General features: G+C 45.2%; 1 protein-coding gene across 7 annotated transcripts in view; it reads left to right on the forward strand.

Moving 5' to 3' along the window:
• The window catches only part of P2RX7 (purinergic receptor P2X 7), a 210909-nt gene that overhangs the window by 48164 nt on the left and 139454 nt on the right, over positions 1-23291 (forward strand). For 3 of the 7 annotated variants that reach the window (XM_069214884.1, XM_069214883.1, XM_069214886.1), the window contains exons 2-3: positions 18395-18490; positions 19753-19885. In XM_069214884.1, coding sequence (XP_069070985.1) covers positions 18429-18490; positions 19753-19885 — 195 coding nt within the window. In that variant the 5' untranslated portion in view covers positions 18395-18428. Of the gene's footprint in view, positions 1-18357; positions 18491-19752; positions 19886-20188; positions 20347-23291 lie in introns of those variants that run through there. The other 4 variants (XM_069214882.1, XM_069214888.1, XM_069214887.1 and 1 more) reach the window with 3 other exon arrangements.

Consider the following 23291-nt stretch of genomic DNA (forward strand, 5'->3'; position numbering starts at 1 on the left):
ACTGAACAACAGATGTTTATTGTTACCCACTCATTGGCACTCATTGTATCAACCTCAGAAGGATGAAAGGCTGAGTGTACCTATCGGGATTTGAACCTGTGACAATGAGGTCAAACAAAGGCTGCTACAATGGACGCATATGTCTACCAAGCCACCAGACCTGGCAGTTATGGTTGTATTAATCCCCAGGTGACACCTCTGAAACCATTCTTTTGGCTTTTTAAATTGCAACTTATTTTTCAAGTTAAGTTAATAACTCCACAGCAAATATTTGAATTCTTTGTATATTTATATACCTTACCTTCCATCTCTCGTTAAACGTAGCTTGATGTGCCATAATCCTTTTAGTACACTATTTGCCACCTCATTTACTTAAAAAATAAATATTAGTACAACAAACATTGACAAAGCTTATAGGTCTTTTTTTTTGTATAACAAAAACTTTTTTGTAAGATGTTTTGCTGGATTGTTTAGCAAGATGGATACTTTGCTTAGTATGAGTGTGACACTTTATTAGCGAAAGATACTACGTCTGACCCTAAGAGGTTTTGACTAATGGTTCTGCCCTTTGAGAGTCACTGATTACACCTTTTTTTTAAAGGGTTTGTCCAATAAAGCACTGGTTCCCAACCTTTTGACTTCTGTGGACCCCCACTTTATCATTACTGGAACCCGGGGACCCCCACTGAATCATAATTGGAATCCAGGGACCTCCCCCAACTTAGTCATTCCTGAAAGCTGTGGACCTAATCTGTTAGTATTATTTAATTTTCTAAGCAGTTGCGGACCGCCGGAGGAGGCTTCATGCCCCCGCGGTCCTCAGACCACAGGTTGGGAAACACTGCACTACAGCATCTACGGTTGCACTTCTCTGCAAAGACTCTTTGTAAGTGAATTGACCTTTCTCTGCTTTTTTCTTTCACGAGTCCCATGAAGTGGCATTTATTATGCTTTTCTTGAACAAACTGGGCCAATAAAGCTTCATTCATTGCATTTTTTTCTCTAAAGTGCCTATCCGATTTTTCATTGAAATTTTCCTTTAATTCATATCGAGCTCTGCTGGACTAAAGGGAAGTACCATCAAATGTGCTTTGTTGGAGCCTTTCAGGTGAAATGTTGCTCACTGCACTTATATTCAAAGGCCCTAAACAATATAGATACATTCTTTGAGTGTCTGTTAAATAACCTTTGGAGTAAAAACCCCTTTTGTACGCTTTTCGGTTATTGCTTACCTAGTGAGTGATACTGATTGTCCTTTTTAGGGTCGAGCACGCAAAGCGTTCTGTCTCTGGTGTAATCTCGCTGTGGCTTTTAACCACATCCGTGTCACGCCCATCAGTTTGGTTGGTTCGTGGGCTGTTCTTTTAAAATTTGCTTGATTTCAATAGTAAATGGCATGCACACGTCATGCCTTTTCCAGTGTTTAGCCCTCCTTGAGCGCACCGGCCAACTATTGAAAACATACAAGGCTCGATGTTATCCATATGGTTTCTGGACTACTTTTTATTTTTATTTCGTAGGCAGCGCGATCTCGCTGGGCAGTAATCGAGCGCTTTGCATAACATCGACCCGGTTACATGGATAATTGCACTTTTGCCGGTTACATGGATAATTGCACTTTTGCCGATACGTTGCACAAACCTCTGTTTCCTTTTGTGTGTTTGCTTTGCACTAATGGTGGCCGTCTGCTCGCTTATGTGAAACTGTTTTACTTTTCAGTTTATGTGGCAAGTAAAATCCGGTTTGGAGTTTAAAATGCTAATAGCTCTAACTCGAGCAAACGCGAGACCCATTGCATTGCAAATGCTTGTTTATTTCTGTAATCAATGGACTTTCATTTAAGCTCATTTGCAGTAAACTGCAATAAATTGTTTCCCTTTATAAAACTTTTATTTAAAAGTATGACCAGTGAAGTGAGCTTTTTGTGCTTTACAGTCTAACTGTTCAGTAGCTTAGATCTTTACGCGGAGGCCCCCAATAACGTTTTTAAAAAATTCGCACAGTTTAGTACATTATACTTGTTCTTCTAAACAAATCTGGAAAGACGTTCAAGGGCGATCAACACTTTGCACTTTTCCCCGGGGTCGGTGCTTAATTAAGGCCACTGTAAGCATCTGCCTCGTGGGGCCACTACAAATAGACACATGCGGGCACTAGAGTGCAGAAAGTGGTCTAAAAAAATGCCACGTTATAGTCCAGTGATTTGTATAACGCATATTGCTAATCTTGGGTTCCGAAGTGGCGTGCTACGCCCCTCAGAAAGCGCTTCAATGCCTTGGCCAGGGTTGTAAGCGCTATATAGATAAATGTACAATTAATAAGGCCTTCTACCGTTGTCGGACTTCGGTTACCTTAGCAACACATCTCTCTCGTGTCACTTACATTAAATAGGCGCACTGAAAGCACGCGCAGGACTTTCCATTTATAACAAGAGGCGGGTTTCACACTGTTACTCGATGCTAGTCCGACCAGGAACTTTTGAAATCTTAAATAACACCTGGAAGGGGCTGAAAAGAAGCTGGCCAGGGCATTAGTTTAACGAAATGCTCTCAGCCCCTACTCTTTACATTAGCTACTACTGCCACGATAATAAATGAACATGTAATGGGAAAATGCATCATATTAATGTGATTATTGTGTCTAAATTTAACTAAGGAGCACTGTTTTCTCCTAAATTTCAGTGTAAGCATTTTTTTAATTTAATGTTTATTGAACTTTAGAACACGGAATTATTTTGCGAACAAAGTCAATGTCTTTGCCAGCCCAGCTTGACGTTATTCATCTTCACTCAATCAGTTTAAGCAAGCCTGCATTAGCGACTTCTACCCGTCCAGTAATTTAATGTAAAGATAAAATAGCGCATAATCATTGCCTTAAAGATAAGGTATGCTTATCTGTCACCCTTATGTCTCTTGGTGAGAACCCTCCCTCATTTATTTCCATTCTCCTTAGGGCAACAGTGGTTTATGCTCTGAGTAAAATGCATTATTTTTGGGAGTGCCTTCTTTTTTTAGATTTGAATTGAAAGCTCAGCTGTCTGCATCCAAAATATGCATAAAGTATATATAGTGGACTTAGGCTCGACACAGAGGGCTATTTCTGTTTCTCCATATGTTACTGGATGTTGGTCTATCATTCCACCTCCTATGTCCTGTTTCCATTGCAAGGCATGATCTATTTTTACATATCAAAGGAACAATGAATTTTTTAAATCTCTTAGATAAGTGCTTCATTCGTAAATAAAAAGGTGCCAGTGCCCAAAGCCCTCCTCTTAAACAACACTGTGCATTATAATACAAATATCTACTTCAGGAAGATAGGATTATCTTTGGTAACACCCTCATATCACGTTCCAACGCTAATGGATCCTGAGCACTGTCATCGTAAACTCCTCCCACCTATATCAGATGCAACATCACAATATAAGGGGTGCCAGTATATGTAAGGCAGGTCTGGTGGCTTTGTCAGGGGCTCACCCCATTAATAAAAGCAATCACATGTTATACTTTGCCCTTGTACGATCATTGGAATTAAGGGGAAGAATATTACTATAAAAAAAATTCATTAGAAATGAAAACATGGTGTTGAGGCACTAGTATCCTCAATAAAACATTTAAACTCGGAACAGTCATAACCATGTGTGTCTGAGTCTTTCTTTACTCTGAACAGGCCACAAAAGTCTGCCATAGGACCAATTACAAGGGCCCCCACACTCCAGTGCTAAAGGCAAAAGCTCCAACTCTGAGAGTGCTTCAACCAAAGAAAACCTCTCCTATGTTCAGATTTTTTAGTACCCAGGAGAAATAGGGCACATTTTGACGTACTCTGGAGGGAAGCTGCTGCACCTCCTGCAGCCCCCCACAACACATTTGAAATACATTGGTGGTGTCCTGCCAGTTTGGGGGCACTACAAGGAAGCAAGATATATTCAAATTAACCGTTGTGCAGCATTATAGGCCTTTGTTCGCTGCATTTTGTAAACAAGAGAAATCAGCGGGCGAACCGCCTCATAAATTAACTGCGGCAACGTGCCAAACTATTTTGGGTGCCCAGGTTCTACTCTGGATACCCACAGCTTAATCTATTCATTAGGATCAGGGTGGGAGCCCCAAGGATCCAGCAACTCCACCAGCTCCCTGTGTTCAGTTTGTATGCTGCGTGGGAGCCGACATCTTCCTTTTTGCTCCCACTGCATGGAAGCAGCTGCTCTTCTGTGTGGCTGGATGTGCCCAGCCACGATTGCATTCGGTCTCTTGGAACTGGAGACCTCCGGGACCAGTGAAGATCGCAAGCTGATGTACCTTCTTTCTGCTTTTTTGAGCCAACCCAGGGGAAATGGGGTTCAATCGGAGGCAATAATTGGTATGAGGAAGGGGCCTCACAAATGCCTCCTACCCAAACGTATTAAATCCATAAAGGTCAGCCGACCTACCCAGGTCTTGGCAAACCCTGTTTTTCTTTTAAGGAAATACTCTGTTTTCGGATTTCTTTCATTTTTACAAAAGTAAATCTTTAAAGGTGCAGATCCCTGGCCCTTTTGGACCAATATTCCTCATCTTTGACTTGTTTTGCTCCAGGTGGCCAGCCCTAGCAACTAGGAGCATCCTCTTTAGGCCTTCTTGCACCTAACTGGGCATCTTCTGGAGAGCTGGAATTTTACTGTCAGACCAGTCCTACACCTGTGCTCCTGAGTATCTCTCATGCTTGGTGGGCATCTTCCACTGCCCGTCCACCCACAGCCAGCATTCAGAACATTCTCCTTCCTGCACTCCCCAGGCCTTATGACCTTGTGGCCATCTTGCAGGGCACCTGTGTGTCAAAAGCTTAGTTAAAGACCATTCCACAGCTGTCCTAGCAGAGCCATCCAAGGTACTACAGCGGGTGCTTTGCACCTACTGTCCCTAAGGGTGCAAAAGTGGCGGGGGTCAGCTGGATAGACCCATTCTACTTCTGGGGGTCAGCAGGAGTCAAATACCTAAAGTCCATCCTTGCAGGGCATTAGGTAGCTTCTTCCTGCAGCTGGGCATTCTTTCAATTTTGTTGCTCCCAGGTCCAGGGTCTTCTCAACTGTCTCTCCCTTGTGCAGGGTTTTTAACTAGGGGTGGAATGTTTTAGGGGCCAGGCATCCTTGGACAATCCTAGCATGCCACATCATCCATCTACCCCAGTCCATACTCTCCTGCAGAGGATTCTGGGACAGTCCAGAATAGCGACTTCAAGTTGTCTCTCGTAAGAGCTCCATTGAGTGTCTCGGTTCCACTCCTATCTGACGCAGCTACCTGATCCCATTGCTACCGAAACTTCAAAGGTGAGCCCCTCCTGTGTTGACTCCAGACATCTGGGCTCCCTACTTTGTTCTAGTCTGGGTCCAGTTTGATGAGCTAATTAGCAGATACAGATTAAGAACTGTTAATTACTCTTTTATGTAGGGAAGCCCTTTGATCCCTTAGCAGGGGAGCAGAGTAATCAATGTGGCCCTTTAGAGGGGACAAAGGCCTGGAATCTAATCATGAGTTGATCCAGAGAAATATGACAAATCTTGAAATCGCATAATATATGTATGTAGGTTTTTAGGGTCTGCAAATTCAAACCCCTAATGCAAGTTTACCACTGATTGATAGCTAGATGGACTTTGTAGGCCTAAATACAGCAAAATGAATATTTAGGGCACACTTTACGTATAATGTACAATGCAGTGAAAGCATCATAGACATTCAATAAGCACTACAGACCAACTGTATGGATGCTCATTCACATAAGGCTTACATAGGTAAATATCAATCCCCTAGAGTGCCATCTAAGGCCGGCTACCTGTGCACAAGTACCAGGCTGTGCACAACAGTAGGCTCACATACATAGCCTGCCATGTGCTCACATAGGTGTGATCATGTGTAGCCAGTGAGTGACCTTATCCTAAAAGGCAGACTCTGGCAGTTGGCACACTCAGTCGATTTACTGTGAGTGAGACTTACAGTAAATGCCAAAAATCGGATTGTCAAAGGTGAAAATTCCTGGGGGCCAAATGTGTGGAACTCAACATGATACACATGCCCTACCAGCTTTACAGATTGAAAGAAGCTAGTCATTGGCCGTGGGTAGCTTGGATAGTCAGTGGTAACCAGGGTCGGACTGGAACAGAAAATAGGCCTGGGCACAGCCGAAAATCTGGCCCACACACTGACGTTTCAGACGAGCCCATTGGGCGAAGCCTGATTGCCCTATCGACCAGACTGACCCTGGTGGGAACAGGTGGCAAGGGGTTCCCACCAGACACTTCATTAGCAAGATGTCCACCACCACAGATATCTTAAGGTGGCATTCCTTTACCAAGATCACTGGCCTAACTCAGGCATTATGCCACCTCTCCCTAAAGGGAACCTAGACTGCACTGAGAACCCTCCTGGGTCTATGTTGGATGCATCCAGGACACTAAGCGCCCACATTACCTGAACAGGTGTAGGCCCACCCTTTCCCTGGGCCATGCAACACTTCACACACCTTACTCCTTCTGTCAAGAGTTCAGTGCCTCAGCACCAAGGCTGTCAAGCCAGAGAGGTCTGAATCCTGCCCCTTGGGTCTAAGGCATTTTGTCCATCTGGAGAATACACAACTCTAGTGCCCTCACTGATCTGGGTCACTACACCCTAAATGTTCAGCCGCAGGCCCCTCATAGGACCTCTGACCTTCATCCACAACACGTTGGGATCTATAGCTGCCACCACCCTTGAGGAATGACTGACTTTCTCTCGAACAAGAACAATAAAAAAAGATTGTGTATTCTCCTGACATAGAAGTACCACCAGGTCCTTGGCTTGTTTCCATGTTGGGACACCAGAGTCCAGCCCTATGATCTAAGTGGTCAAGCTAAAGTCACTCACCCCTCAGGAGGGCTGAGGTCTCTCGTCCGGTAAACCTGCCATACACTCCCGTTAGGTCGTTCAACACCACACAGGAACCACCCTGCAAACTTAGATTCCTAGTCTTCTGTGGTTACAGGGTCCATGCCCCTTCCCCCACACTCTCAAGCCCTCCAGAGTCATAGGGAAGCTGATGCCACCCAAAGAAAGAAATAGCAGCAACTCCCTCTTTGCAGAACCACCCTGGGAACGTAGATCTTCTTGTCCACTGCAGGGAGAACATGATCTATGATCCCGTGTGCAGGAACTCTCAAACCTCTCTAGGTCTTAGGAAAGCTGATGTCCCCCAAAGTAACTGGCCTGGGAAACTAGATGTGCCTGTCCTCCTCGGGAGGAGGGTCTACGGCCCCAACCCAAGCTTTCTCCAGCCCTACGTAGCCAGTAGTTCCCTGGGACTTCAGGTCGGCACCGGCTGACACCCACTCATTATAGGCTACTCCTTGGTCTCCCGGCAGTAAAGCTGGAGACCCAATAGGGAGTCTAAAGATCCCTAAGTGAATTTGACAGGTCACCCTCTAGACACACAGTTGCCTTCTACCTCACTCGCTGGAAGGATTGCTCTTGCTAGCTGAGCCATTGCCTCGGAAGCCAGGACTTCCGGGTTGCCTCAGTGCCTCCCCCCCCCCCCCCCCCACAGCAGGAATACTCAAAGTGTCCCCACAGGAGTCTCCTAAGGCAGAGTCGTCTACAGCCTGTCCTGACAGCTCAGAGACAGAATCCCTAATAGAGGTATCTAGCATCAACCCAGACTGGTGCTCAAGGGCCCCTTCTGATGGAGTAGACTTGATCTGGCCGCAGCCACTAGGGTCGCACCGGCCTACAACACTCCACCCTCCCCCAGAGTGGGAAGCGTAAATGTCAGCCAATAATGTGCTCCATACCTCCATGATGCTAAATCACAAAACCCAGATGGTTCCCGTGAGCACGTTTTACTACAATATCCGGCTCTCAACCTTCATCTCAACTGGGAAAGTAAGTTGGCGCACTGAACGCTGCTTGGGGTTGCTGGATCCTGTGATCTCTCTCAGTACGCTTGAGAGACCTTGTGTGGCACTCTATATTTAAGAGCCATATGTAGGATTGAGTCTTGTGGATACTTGAGAAGGGCATAGCTCCTGACGCTAACCCCTCCACACTGGCAGACACAAACCTCACATGTTCGCGTTCCAAGTGAATAAACATTCTCCTTCCCCTCAGCCCCAGCCCCAGCCCCAGCCCCAGCACTTCAGTGATGGCATCACTGTGACTGGCACTTGAACATTCTGCTCATAACAGACATAGATGAACACACTCCTTGCATACACAAGTAAAGGGAATGTGGTAAAGAGCATAGCTTGGCAGGTAGCCTTAAACAAACACATACATTACCAAACTCCTGGAGATCACACCTTTAACCCGTGGCCTTGAGAAAAGCTGGAGACTGGTTTATTTCTTTCAGCTGTATCACCAGTACTTGAGAGTGGTTCATATACATTTTAGTTGTATGTCCGTTATAGTGGCTTGTGGAGTTGGGTGTGTGCATTGCTGGGTAAAAGGGAGCACTCAAATGGCAAAATGTAACAATACTGGTGCCCCTGAAAGCGATTGCCCCTTAGTTCCTTTATAAAAAATAATCTTCAGACTAGTACTTAAGTAAGTTGATCAACAGCTATTATTGAACAACTATAGGATGCCTGCCTACAGATACCAGACGCCCCTTCTATTCCGTAAGGCCTGTCTATCTTATGCTAGTAATTCTTTACTTATTATCTGATTTTAGACCACTTAATGTGGGAGTTTGGGGTTTGTTTTCCAAAACTGCTTTTAAATTAGTGACCAGTGATGCATAATGCTTTCCATGATTGACGACTGAACCACTGCCCTACTCTTCCGTGGGACAATACCCACTCTTTTGGGGTCCATTCTAGTTAAGTTCTGAAATGATCAATGTCACCATTTATCTTGTTTTTTTTGGTATCTGCAGTATTATAGCTACAGGGAAAGAATGATTTGGCCAAGATCACACAACTTAACCAAGTAAGGAAGCATGGAACTACTGATTTGACCAAGATCTCGCAAGTAAGGACGCAACATACTTACAACAGGGTCTTAATTCACATTTACAAATAGATTACCCACTATTGCAGAATTCGGGCCGAGGGCAAGAACGGCTTGGGATGCCCATCTGTAGGAATATCCAGACATTAGTCAGTTTTGTCCTGCTTTCTGCCTTGGCGTACTCTATCAATATTTCACTTCTCACAAAGGTTGGAATAGAAGTGGACCTAGAAATAAGAAGATATTATTTTCACCAGGATCACACAGTTTGGTTAATTGGGAAAGCTCGAATTAGACCTCGGGTTTCCTGGTCTCCCAGCTGCAGGAATTAATTTGTCGGCTTGGTTTCTCCCCCCCCCCCCCCCTTTTTTGTTTTTAGTAAACATATATATACTGTAATACTTTTATGGGCTTTCAGTCAGCTCTCTTCATCCATTGGTCTGCTGCCATGTCATTCATATTTTGCTTCTGCCCACCGAAGAAAGAGTAGGAGCATGGAGCACGGGGTCAGGCATTGCTTTACGTGATTGTGACGTCAGTCTGGTTTGGCACAATGTGTATATCGCCCCAAAAATAGTCCCCTTCAGTGCCAGGGCCTGTATTGGAGCAACTTATGCTTTTACATAACATGTATGTTTGTGCCTTCATACAAAACCATTAAAAAACAAAACAAGCACCTGCAAAAAGCCGTAAGGCAATCGGCCAATGCCAGACCAACTGGCTTTGCCACTGGTTGTATTTTGTGTTACAACACATAGCCACAGAAAAGTCGCCCACATTTCGTGGAGCTATGATGCCTCGTGTGTGAACAGTTCCCACTGCCACTCCTTCAGACTGACTAACCCGAAAGAGACGCGGTCTCTCGCATTCTAGAAATTTGCACACTGCCCATAAATGCTCGGAGGCATTCGTTTTCGATTTCATTTGCAGAGTGCACCTAACGCTTAACATCAAAGGGTCTCTGTTGGCCTCAAAGATACAGGAGTCTGTTTCCACCATCTGCTCTTGCGGTTTTAGGGTGCTGGCGGGACCGAGGGGATCAGGGCCTACACCTGGTTGGCATGAACTGTAGTGTACGGTCAGTTTGCCACAAAAACATCAATGCTCTTTCAACCATCAAAGAAGGATAGTTGAAAGAGTTCTGAACACAGCTAGAGCCTGGCTGCCCAGTGCTTAATTTGTGCTGGTCTTTTCCGGTACGGAACACCGGCACTTATTTTTGAGGCCGGGCACTTATTTTTCTGCCTCGTGCATTTACTGAGACGAAAAGACACATATGGGAAAGACGGAGGAAGAGAAAAAACGAAAACGCCTCACGGAGGGGAAGAGCAGAAAACTGCAAGGGCGAGCTGAAGAGCAGGGAGTGGCTTTAAATGGACTGAAGAGGCCTGAGATGGCTTCAGAGTTGCCAGTATTCCGTGTTCGCCAGTCCTTAATTTGTAAATAAAAACGTGCCGGTGCCCAAAGCCCTCCTCTTAAACACGCGGCTGCTGCAATTAAATGTGCGAACACGGATACTGAGGCGGCTTAATCTTGAAGCCATCTCGGGCCTCTTCAAGCCATATAAAGCCACTCATGCCCCTTCAGCTCACTCTTGCAGCTTTCTACTTTCTCCCTTTGCGTTTTTCCCTTCCTCTGTCTTTCCCATATCTGTCTTTTGCTCGCAGCAAATGCTTGAGGCAGAAAAATAAGCTCCGACCCTCAAAAATAAGTGCCAGTGCTCAGCACCGGAAACAACAAGCACAAATTAAGCACTGGTGTTCGCACATTTAACTGCAGCAGCCGCGTGTTTAAGAGGAGGGCTTTGGGCACCGGCACGTTTTTATTTACAAATTAAGCACTGTGGCTGCACAACAGTCGACACTCCACTTCAACTCATAAATGGGGATCTAATATTGATCTTTGGTCCATAGAACTTGTGTGTGGCTCCAGAAGTCAAAACATTTCTTAAGAATAATGGTGTTGATGCAGACGGTAAAGAAGGGTGTAGTGTCCTAAGGCCGCTGACCCAGCAATGCGGAGGTCTCAGCTTTCATTACCAGGCTATGTAGATCGTGTGAGGTGTCCTTTTTCTGGGATGCTGTGGAGCAACCATGTCAGCCAGAGGCACTGTTCCTGGTTCAACATCCAAGGCCCTTTAATCGATGAGGAGGGTCCTGTTTGTCTTGGGTTGTGTCCATGATATCTGGAGTGCTCTGCTACACAGCCCTCCTCCTCTCTGTCAACACAATAGCTCCGTGATGGGCGGTTCGCACCTGTGATATTCTTGTCATAGTGCCAGCAACCGATACGGTGACAAAGATTAGTTCCTTGGTGCTTCAGGGCACCACAGGATCTAGTTTCCTGCAGGTGTCACACGCTTGGTCCCAGCTTCTGGGTGGGAGAGTAGTGTTGGAAACAGACTCCAAATCTTGGCAAGGACTTCTCTAGACTCCTCTAGAGCTTCTTCTGAAGAATAGGTTAATATTAATGTGAAGTTTAGGTTAATCTAGCAACAGGATACTGGTATTCAAAAAGAGGGTTACAGTAACTATAGAAGAATTCCCTCTCGAGTTGTCGAGGTACTTCTATCCCTAGAAGAGTTTAGTCTCTTGAACTTTAGAAGGACTTCTAACCCTAGAAGAATTCCATGTCTTGAGCTGTGGAGGGACTTCTAACCCTAGAAGAGTTCCCTCTTTTGAGTTGTAAAGGTACTTCTAACCCTAGAAGAATTCATTCTCTTGAGCTGTAGGGATACAGCTCTCCTGAGCTGCAAAGATACTTCTAATCCTATAAGAATTCCGTTTCTGGTGCTTGGGAGATCATGCTAACCTTATGGAAATGTCCTCTCTTGAGCTGTGGAGGTACTTCTAACTCATGGGTCATTTCTTTCCTTGCCATGTAGGTCTTCTTCCTTGATCCCTTGTCATAGAACAAACATACAGTATGCCATGTCTTTTTACTTTTCTTCTTCTGTTTCAATAATAACCAGCAGGTCTCGGTCCACACCTGGATCCTTTGTTAGAGTAGAAAGTTTGATTGTTCTCACAATGGTGTAAAACACTTTAAAACATGATGTTCGTGAGCTGGGCCGCCCTACTTTCACTGAAATGTCAGTGTTTCAATAGACCCCGCCACATTTACATTGTTGACACCTTCTAGGCATTTACATAGGATACATTTAAAGTTTTACCACTCGCCAATGCTCAATCATTTATTTTAGATACTGAGAACATGGCTATAAAAATTAGGATACTAGATCCGAGATTGATATCATTATTCAATCACGAGGTATTTACGGAAACTGAACTGTCAACAGAGTGGAGAGTTCGCATACACATCAACTTTAGGGCGCCGTAAATCAGGGCCAATATACCATAAAGCAGTGTTGTCCAACCTTTTTATTGCAGCGGACCGGTAAATGTTTGATAATTTTTCCGTGGCCCGCTTGTCCCATTGTGTGACAAGCGGGCCACGGAAAAATTATCAAACATTTATTGCCCACCACAGTGGGGCGGCCCGGTGCCGATTGATCCACGGACCGGCACCGGTCTGCGGCCCGGGGGTTGGGGAACACTACATAAAGGACAGAAGGAATTGGGAAAACCGAAAACACAAGAGTCAACTTGTCCACTCCCTGAACTGAAGAAGGTAATCCTCAAGTTATTGAGGAAAAGAAAGGACTCCCTTCTAGTTAGGACATTGCAAGAGCTTATACAGGGGGTAAGATTGTGTCTTGGGTGTTCAGTGATGGTTATATTTAATGTGAGAGAATGTTTCTGCCCTCCCTCATTGGGTATGGGGTGCTGGGCTCTGAGTATACTACTGTGGACACCTGGAGTCTCTCCATCGAAGGGCTGAGCCACGTAGGGTAGGATCTGTACTCATTTACTGTGACCGTAATTAGGACTTTTCTGTAACCGAGCATTATAGATAAATCTCATTTGTTTGAGGACCACATGTACATGGCAATTGTCCTAAATGGCCTATGGCACATTTGTAGCCCATCTATGCCATGATAGGGTTTGTGATGTAATTTATCCATGTAAGAAAGGCTTATATTTTTCAGATTCATGATAGTACTACAACCTTGTTAAGGCAAAGAGCTCGCCTGACACTTCATTACCTTATTAAATACTGAGTCCAACAGTTTTCCAAAATGGTTGGTTACCCATCTGAGTGGTGTCCTCTTTCGGATATGTACTTTCCAGAATGAGATAACACATGGCAGGATCTTGGCAAACACACAGCTTGTTTGTGGTAAGCCAATTTTGGGAGAGATTTCCGCCAAAGAGCTAGTGCACATAGCCAGACCCTAAGATGACATTTGATCCAGGATAATGGAATAGCGATCACACCTTTGCGCTGTGGTCTTGGGAAAGGCGGTTTCCAAATTTATGATTCTTTGAGCGTGGCTCGATAGTCATCTTAGATTGCTGTGGATATAAAGCATGCATTTTTCTTCATGGTCATTGCTTAGAGATGTTTTGACTCCACTTCTTCCCACCTTTGCTCTTATTCTTCTAATAGAGAGGGTTATATGATAGGCGGGTAATTCTGTCTGCTGTTCCGACTGCATCACACTGTCACCTTTTGTGAGTGGTATTTTATGTTACTATTCGGACTCGGCGGCTCCTCCATTTGGGCGGAGGAGCATCACCCCTCCCCCCCTCCACTAGCAGCAGTAGCTGCAAACCTTTTACTGAAAAACGATAAAACTATGTTTATTATAGTTTTTCAGTAAAAGGGCCAGGGACACGGGGGTGACGAGTATGAGTGCACAGCACTCCCCCTCACTGCACATGTATGTTTGGCTGGCCGTCTCATGACATCATCGACATGGAGATTTATTATACATTTTAAATTCAAAATACACATATTCACCCAGGAATTGGGTCAGGACCGGACAGCAAATAATACATTTCTTTATTAATTTTTACTATTGGCCATAGGGGCTTCTCTTCTCACTCTCGGGTAGGGATCTAATCATCTGTTCTCTGAACATACCCTTATCATCCTCCCCTAGTCCTCTTGTTCCCTCCCCTCTCTCTAGAGGCCCCATATTTTATCAAATTTGCATTGACAACCTTGTGTCTGATATTGGTTTCTCTGCCCCCATACACTAGTCCAGGCCCTCTCCCCATTCCCTCACAGTGGGCTAGCTGAGGGACCACCAGTATTTAAAAATATCTTTGCGGGCTACCATCAAGGCCAGATTACGGACGAGCAGGCTATAGCAGTCCAATGTTTTGTCACCCCAGATTCCCTGGGACACTAACTGGAGCATAAATCTAATTTCCTCGCCCAATGTTTCCCCAAGCCTGTCGCTTACTTGTCTCCAATAGGCCCCCAGTTTCGGACACTCCCAGAGTGTGTGTAGTAGAATGCCCAGAATGTTGCATCCCTGCAGGCATCGACCATCAGATGCCCAATCCATCCTGAACAGACATGTCCTGGTGTACTAGGCCCTATGCAATGTTTTTAATTGTAGCAGGTGGAAACTCGCCCGGATCACGATTTCTCTGGGATACCCGCATGCCTGACTCCAGTCGTCATCCTCTAGATATCCAAGATCCCTCTCCCATCTTTTCCTCCGTCACTGCATGGTCTATTAAGGGGGAGCCCAACACTCTATATTCCAGTGGGTATTTCTCCTATATTTAGCCGTGTAGTGTCTCACAGTAGCTAAGAAGGAAATGCATCTGTTGGTACCTCAAGAATTGACTCCCTGACATTTCATATTCAGTTTGCAGCTTGTTGAATACAACCACCCCTCCAGACGTCACCCTGTTGGGAGATGCCTAACAGATCCCCATTTCGATGACCCTCTATATTTCTTAACCCCCAAAGGAGACCCGGGGGGTCCGCAGTGTCACCTTGTCCCGCTATCTTATTGCACCCCGTGCTCTCTTCCAGATCCGGTCCACTGTCTGAGTTGGGGTAGGAAAAGTAGGAAGCCCGCCTCCCCCATATAGTCACTGAGGATAGCCCTCCAGAGCCATAGAGCTGTGATTCACCCACAGGGAGGGTTCCTTTTGGGATGAAAAGGCCCAGTCAGCAACTGTTAGGCCCAGTAATAGTCGACGATTTGGGAGGGCACTACCTCCCTCCGTTTGATGTCTAGTCAGTAGTGATAAAGCTATTCTGGATATCCCACTATACTCTCGTAGCCACATCTACACTGCAAAAGAAGGCATCTGGGACTGGATATGGGGTGTTCTGTAGGATGTACAGACATTTGGCTAAGTAGATCATCTTATAGAGGCCTCCTCGATCCAAGAGTGAAAGCGGTAGCTTTCGCCATCTCTCTCTGTCTCTGTGATAGGCCTCCAAGACTCTTTATTCAGGGTTACAAAAATACCCAAATAGTGGAACCCTAGGGTTTCCCATCAGAAGGGGCAGCTCCCCATCACTGTCAGAGGGCCCCATCCCTATTGGGAAGGCCACTTACTTGTGCCAATTAGTACGGAACCCCGTATAGAACTCAAAGACAATCAAGATTTCCAGGATTATCAGCACTGAGTGTTGAGGGTCTGCCAGGTAGAGAAGGATGTCATAGACCTATAATGAAATTATATCCTCCCAGTCCGGCTCCCATTGAAGGCCCCTGATCTGTGTGTCCACCTTGATCCACGACGCTAGGGATTCAAGAGCCACCGCAAATAGTCTGGGGATAACTGGCAACCCAGTCTAATACCCCTGGACAATTCAAAACGCTCTGATAGGAATCCGTTCACTCAGACTCTCGATGTCAGTTCTCTATACAGGAGGCTAATCCAGGGAAAAAAGTATGGACCAAATGCCATCCTCCCAAAGACGGCCATCATATATGGCCATTCTAGGGAGTTAAAGGCCGTCTTGGCATCCAGGGCCAAGAGGGCCCCCGGTTCGTGCAAGTGCCCATTGTGCGTCAGGCAGCCCATCAGCCTCCTCAAATTATGCCTCATGGCTCTATAGGGCATGAAGCCAGATTGGTCACGGTTGATAAGGGAGTCGATCACCTGTGTCAAACGATTTGCTGTTATTTTAGCCAGGATCTTCGTTTCAATGTTTACCAGAGAAATCGACCTGTAGGGGCACAATGATCACCTGCCCTTCCCTCTTTGTGAAGCAAGACAATTGTGGCTTCTCGAAGATCAGGCAGGATAATTCCTGCTTCTCTAGCCATGTTAAACATGGAAAGCATCAGCTTCACCACTTTCGAAGTGACACATTTGTAGAATTCTGTTGGGAAGCCATTAGGGATGGGGGTTTTACCATTGCTCATTTGTGAGATTGGCTCCCTCACCTCTCCTTCTGTGATCTTCTCCTCCAGCATTCCAACCTGGTCTGGATCTAGGCGGGGTCCAGAATGTCTCCTGCAAAGGCCTCCAAGTCTCCCTGTTCATGGGTGGCCCAGCTGCGATACAGCATTGCCAAATATTTTGCAAATTCCCCTCCAATATCCTGGGGTGTCTCCCTCAGTTCCATCCCTCCCGATTTCATCCCTCTAATCCAGCGCTGATCCTCTTCCTTTTTTGCCAGCCATGCTAGGAGCTTGCCGGCCTTGTTGCAAGCTTCATAGATCTGACCCTGAGTAGCCCTGAACTGAGCTCTTGCCTCCTGTCATGGTATGGCTTCATATGCACACCTGACCTCCTTGGTCTTGCGAGCAGGGTCTCTGTTTGGGGCTTCCACATAGTCGGCCTCTAGTTGCAATAATTTCTCCTCGAGCTTCGACACTCCTCGTCTCTAACCCTTCTCTGGCTCACCCTGCGTGCAATCAGGTGACCCCACAGGACCGCCTTATATGTCTCCCAAAGATTGGTTTCCGATTTGACTAAATGCTCGTTTTCTGTGAAGTATTTAGTAGTCATCTTAGTCACCATTGATGTATGTCTCTCCAGCGTCAGTTCCCATGCATCTAGTTTCCATGAAGTTGTCCGATTCCGGACCTCCATGTGTACCCTTGTGAGCAGTGATGAATGGTCCAATATGTCCCTGGGGAGAAAGGTGGTACCGGAGTATCTCGTGATCTTATATGTGGGTACTAGGAAGTAGTCTAATCGGGACAGAACATTGGTTGCATGAGAGTATTGGCTTATGTCCGGGTGTGTTGTCTGCCACAGGTCAGCCAAGCCCATAGAGTCCACAAAGCTGTCCAGTCTTGTATCAGGTCTCACTCGGTTCCTCGATCTCGTCACCCTGTCCATGTCTCCCTGTAGTGTCAAGTTGAGGTCCCCACCATTAATGGTCAAAGTCCCCCATGCTCTCAAGACTTGTGGATTGCAACCCCAGGGGAAAATACCATGACCCAGCGGCCGTGGATTGCGGCCTGGCATCAGTTTATCCTCCCATGTACGAATGACCTCCAGTAGCAATGAGAGTCTGATCAGGATTCCCAACCCCCTGGATCCTTCTTTGAATCCCGCATGTACCACCACTCTGTATCTGCCTCTACCCAGGAAACCACAGTTGTTGCCGAGTAGGTGGGTTTCTTGTAACAGGATTACGGCTGGGTCGTGTCTAAATAGATATTTTCTTACCACCCCTCTCTTGAGCTTATTCCCCAGGCCATTTACATTCCATGAGAGAAGCTTCAGGGTCTGGCCCTTATTTTGGGCCTCTTTCGTCTCATCCTCCATTGGCCCTTAGATTCTTTATTGTGTCTGTCTGTATTTGCCCTACTGTATCCTTGTTAGTCTGTCCATGTCCTTGTTGAACACTATCCCCTACCCCAAATGCTACCTCCCAATCACCTTGTGGGGCGGGCTTAAAACTACCCACCACCCCAATGCCCAAGATGCCTGTCACCCCCATACACATTTTCATGTGCTATGAGCTTTCTCCCTTGAAGATCAAGTCTTTCCCAGCCTCTTTGACCCACCTGATATTCATTGCATTGGTACTATGCATTCAGAATCATTCATGTTTAGGCCTTCGGTATTGCCCTGCAAGGAATTGCTCCATTTCTTTGTGCTGCAGATATACAATAACTTTCAAACAGCTTGTTTTCCTGAAGAAGGCTGCCTTCTGCACTTTTGCCTGAACAGCTGAAACATATGTCGACAGGTATATATTAGGTGCAGCATACAGTAAACGTAAACCTGGCCAACACACGTTAGAGTGCATAAGTTTAATTGTTCTGCCATTATTGTTTGTTATTGATGTATGTTGTCACATTTAAAGAAACATTTTCAAATAGACTTGTGTTGTGTCTAGTTTAGTTACATATAGTGTATTAGAATTTAAATTATCATCACTAATCCATTCTTATTAGAGATTGAAGCTGTTTATTGTGCAGCTCTGTTGTTGATTTATTGTTTGGTAAAGTGTATGTACTATGGATCTATTTGTATGGCATTTTATTGTCTTCAAAATTAAGCTTTCAAAGTATTGACATGTTTAGTTTATGAAATAAAACAAGTATTTTGATGCAATGTAGATATATGTGTTACCCATGGGATGATGATGTGTTTCAGGTGAGCGCCACCTGGGACTGTCGGAGTCCAAACCATGGAACCCGGCAGCACCAATGAAAGCCCAGGGTGGCTTCGCGAACCTGGATCTTCGGGCAGGTAAATTGGGTTGGGGATACAGGAGACAGGATTGATTGTCTGAGCTCCTAAGGAAATTTACATTTAGGGTGCACTCAGGATTTCCGGGGACTTATAAGTCCAAGTACCTAGACAGCATAGTATGACCATGTGTTTTTGGAAGACACAAGCAAAGGTCATGGCAAAAAACTTCACACTCCATTTGTGCATAGTGTGTTGGTGCTGAGAGCTGTTGACATGCCTCACTTGCACATGCCTGTGTTGTGTCCCAATGTCTCAGTTCTTGTTTCCACATTAGTGTCAGATGTGAGTGCTCTCAGGAGTGCCTACAAGCCTGTATTTGTCTCACAGAGTCTGTGCCTAACACTTGTGTTGCTATGTCCACTGTCCTTGCACCAGTGTCCCTTGTCCCACCATCTGTGCTCCTGTGTCTCTGCCCTGGTGTCATTTTCTCCTATACATGCCTGCATCCTTGCAACCAATCTAGGTATCTACGCCCCAGTGTACATGGTGATGTCCCAGAACGAGGGCACATGACAAAAAATGAAAACGTACTTTGTGAATGCAAACATGCAGAGTTATTGTTCAGGATACTTTGCATAAGGAAACGCATTATTTTTGAAGGTACGTTTGGGGAGGCAAAGCACATGAACCTAGAATTTGAGCCATTGCTGCATTGGCTGCCACTGGTGTACCACAGAACCCACTTGTCTCCAGTATTTGTTTACATGAATTTGTTACCTCTGACCTGTAAAGACATATTCTGTCTAAATAGGACACTTGCGATCCAGTGGTGGCTGCCACTCAGTGGGGGGGGTCGGGGCAGAAGGGGGATGAAGAAAGGAAAAAAAAAAAAAGAGAAAAAAACAGCTTACCTGTGGGGTAGACGTGTTCGTCTCCCCTCAGTCCTCGTCCTGGCTCACACAGGCTCCCAGCCAATCATGACGCTACTGTCCTCAGCATAACTGCAGCGTAGTGATTGGTCTGAGTGGCCTGCTTTGCTGCTCAGACTAGGTAGGAATGGAAGCCTGGGTATGTTCTCAAGCCGGCTCTGCAATACAGCCGGGTAGAGAACATGCAAAGTGCGCATGTCTGTATGGCTGGTCCAATACGGGCAGCCAAACAAACATGCACACTTTGTGCAGCTGAAGCCCACCTCCGGCCCCCCACAGGTGGGCTCACCAGGACTTTGTGTAAATCAACAATATTGCGCTGACTCCTGCAAGGTCTGTTTCTCTAACCTTATGTAATAAATCATGTTTTCTGTTTTTTCCCCACCTTAGCTTTGTATTGCTGACCGATAAACGGTATCAGAAACAGAGCAACGTTATAAGCTCAGTCCACACGAAGGTTAAAGGAGTTGCAGATGCTGGTAACAGAATCTGGGACACTGCAGAGTACACGCTGCCTATGCAGGTATGCCGTGATCCGGAAATAAATCGCTGTATGTATGTGGTATTTATATAATGCACCCCAGCCGCAAGGCTGTGGATTACTATACTGAATGGAAGGCAGACATGCCATACCACCAGTTTGTGAGTCTACGTGGGGGTGCTGGTTCAGAGGGGGGGGAAGTGGAATCCTTACTGTGCTGTGACGTAATGTCCTTCCAGGAGGCGGGTCTTCGGCTCTTTCCTAAATGTCCTTGAACAACTTGTATTGCTAAATGTCAAGTTCTGGAATCCCACCTGTGGCTTGGCTAAAATGGTGCCAATGGCGCAGGTGCACCAGGGCCTTCAAGGGGTCAGAGGGCCTCAAGGCTTCGGCTTTTGGGGAAAGTTACCTTATCTGAGGAGGAGAAACATGCCGGGCGCGTTTACTGCTTCTTGGCCGATGCGACTTCCTGTTTGTTCCGAAATGAGCTGTGTTGGATGCAGGTCTAGCATTTTGGTTTCACTTTTCAGCACACAAGCACTTTTTTTAAAAACCGCACCCTGCCTCCACAGCCTAACCGAGACCTGTGTACTTTGTGAAATTTATAGTTTCTTGAATTTTCTTGTGTGAAACATTTTGATGACCTTTGCGTTAGATGTTGCAGGGAGGGAGCGGAGTCGGTGGTGTTTTCCCACTTCATTTAAATTTCCACGAATTAGTCTGTAAGTGACATTGTAGTGAGTGCATTTGTGAAGTAGTTGAGTTCTGTTCTGTTTGAGTCTTCGTCAGCCCCTCACCCTTGTGCTGCTGCTTTTTGCCGACCTGTATATGTTTAAAAAAATTTAGGCTATTTCTGGTGGTCAGTCTGCTGGAGCTTCCCTTGTTTGCTGTGATGCTGGTTTGCGTTGATTAGGTCCAGCACCTGTTTATTGCCTTTTAAACATTCAGTGTGTAGAGGTCTGTCACGTGTAGTGCAGATGTGTGAGTCGTGTAGTCTCGGGGAGTGGTGTTTCCTGTATGGCACACACGCTGAACTGAATTCCCCCGAGGTGGAGGGAAGGCGTGCTTCTGCTTGCAAGCACCAAAGTTTTTCACTCAGAGGATCACTGCAGACTTCTAACACTAGCATCAGTGCACACCAGCCTGTTGGGACTATTACTGTTACATCCTGAGTTGGTTTTCCACCATAAACCTGTTCTCATGTACCACCAGATTGAATTGCACCCATCATCATGCCAACTACACATATTGGGGCATTTCTATTCAAATATATGCCTTTTAGTCTTGCTTTGGTTACCTCTAGTTCCCAAAGAATAATGCAAAAACTGTTTTGTGGTTTATCTAGAGTGTGTTACTTCTAAGATGACATCTTAGTGTTTGCAGAATCTGAGGTGGAACCTGATGAATAGTTGGAGAAAGTGTTGGTCATTTTGCTACAAAATACGTTAACGCCAAAGCAGGAAAGTTCAAAGTAAAAGTAGACAGTGTTACTTATTTGAGCATGCTATTGATGCCAGAGGCATTAGCCCCTGTGACAAAATAATTTTGTGGCGTTCAGAATGCTGCAGGGCCAGATAGTAAGGATGATTTGCGATCTTTCCTGCAAGTGGTCGAATTTTATTCCAAATATGGATGTTTGCTGCTAAAACTAAACATATGTGTGAATTGTTAAGGAAGGGTAATATATTTGTATGGTGTCATGAATGCCTGTCTAAATTTGAAAATATTAAACATGAGATCAAGGAAGCATCACCTATCGGAATGTTTGACATTAAGAACAAGGCTATACTTACACCCAATGTAAGTACCTATAGTCTAAGCCAAATGTAGGATAAAAATACTTTATTGCTCAAGACTTATGTACACTAAATGATACTGAAAATTATATTCAGATATTGAGAGGGATACCCTTACCGGATTTTCGGCAGTACAAAATTTCAAAACATACTTGTGGGGAATTCTCTTAAAAGTGCTTTCAGATCATAAGCCTTTAATACATCTGTTGATTACTAGATGGTCTGACTTGGCCCCCACATGGATAAACAAATATGGAGGAATTCAATTTCATTTTAGAATTTTTGGAGGGTAAAAACAACGTGTTTGTAGATAGCTTATCAAGAATAAAGTTGGTTGATGCATAATCAAGGTAATGGCATAGAGAGTGATTTTGAACAAGAATTGGATAATGTAACAAATGAAGACCTGAGAGCTATATTAGAGGATAAATGGAGTAGAGCATATGATAAGGATGAGGCAGTAAATGGATCCCTCCCAAAATTTGGGGGGGCAAATTAATTGGTCACTTGGTCATCAGGACACTTGCGAAGAAGTAGAACAAAGAGTAGGTTAAGAGAAATATTTTGCTGGCCAGATATGTATAGAGATTGAAGAAGAAGTCAATGAGTGTTGCTTATGTGCTACCAAATACAAAGTACAAATTCACATACACAACCCCTACAACCAGTGGAGTTTTCTATGAGGCCTTCAACAAAGGTTGCCATTGATAGAATTGGGCAATTAACAGGCTTGCAACACAGAGTGAATATATCATAGTGATGTTGGATTATTTTTCAGAATGGGTTGAGATCAGATGTGTAGCCAAAATCAGATCCAGGAAGGTGATGAAGTTCCTAGAAAGATTTTTTTTATGAGTCAGAGCTATCCGGAGAAGTTGATTTCAAACAGTGGAACCCAGTTGCGTTCCAGCGAGAGTAGAAATATTTGGCAGACTGCAACATTGTAAATAAAAAAAACTGTGGTCTGTAACAAAAAAACCAATGGCTTAGTAGAAAGAGTTAATCGTGTCATTAAGGAGAGTATATAGTTGGCAGTTGCAAATGGCAGGTCGGTGATTGAACATGTGAATTAGACTGTGTGGTTGTATAGGACAACTGTTCACAATACCACATAATATGCAAGAGGTAGGACACCAAAGGCTATGTTGATGGTAGGTGCTGTAAACTTGAGTGGCAGATGTGATACCAAGGAATTTGAAGAGAATATCAAAAAGAAGTAACAAACACCGCATAGGAGTGCCCCTTAGTGGTTCACTTTAGGTGGAGAATAACCGACTGCCTTGACAAGGTGTTTGCCTGGGAGATGCCATTTGACCCTAAGTTGACCATCCTGCACATCACAGAGGGGATCGGTGGGAATCGATATAAATAGTGCGTCTCTTTTTGGGCCTTGCCACAGCCAAAAGATATATAGCATGAGCATGGAAGCCCCCCGTGCACCCGCCCTGAGTGTGTGGAAAAGAGGACTAAACATTTGTATGGGGCTGGAGGTGACAGTGTTTCAGGCGCTGTGTTGCCGGCAAAAGCACCAAAAAGTCTGGCAACGATGGGCGGATTACAGGGGTATAGAGTTGCCGCCTCCTCGCACTGTTGCTACATGTTTAGATGAAGAAATCCAAAAATGAGGTATGCAGTGTGTAAGTTATGGTTAA

The sequence above is a fragment of the Pleurodeles waltl genome, chromosome 11 (assembly GCF_031143425.1).
Source record: "Pleurodeles waltl isolate 20211129_DDA chromosome 11, aPleWal1.hap1.20221129, whole genome shotgun sequence".
Lineage (NCBI taxonomy): Eukaryota > Metazoa > Chordata > Amphibia > Caudata > Salamandridae > Pleurodeles > Pleurodeles waltl.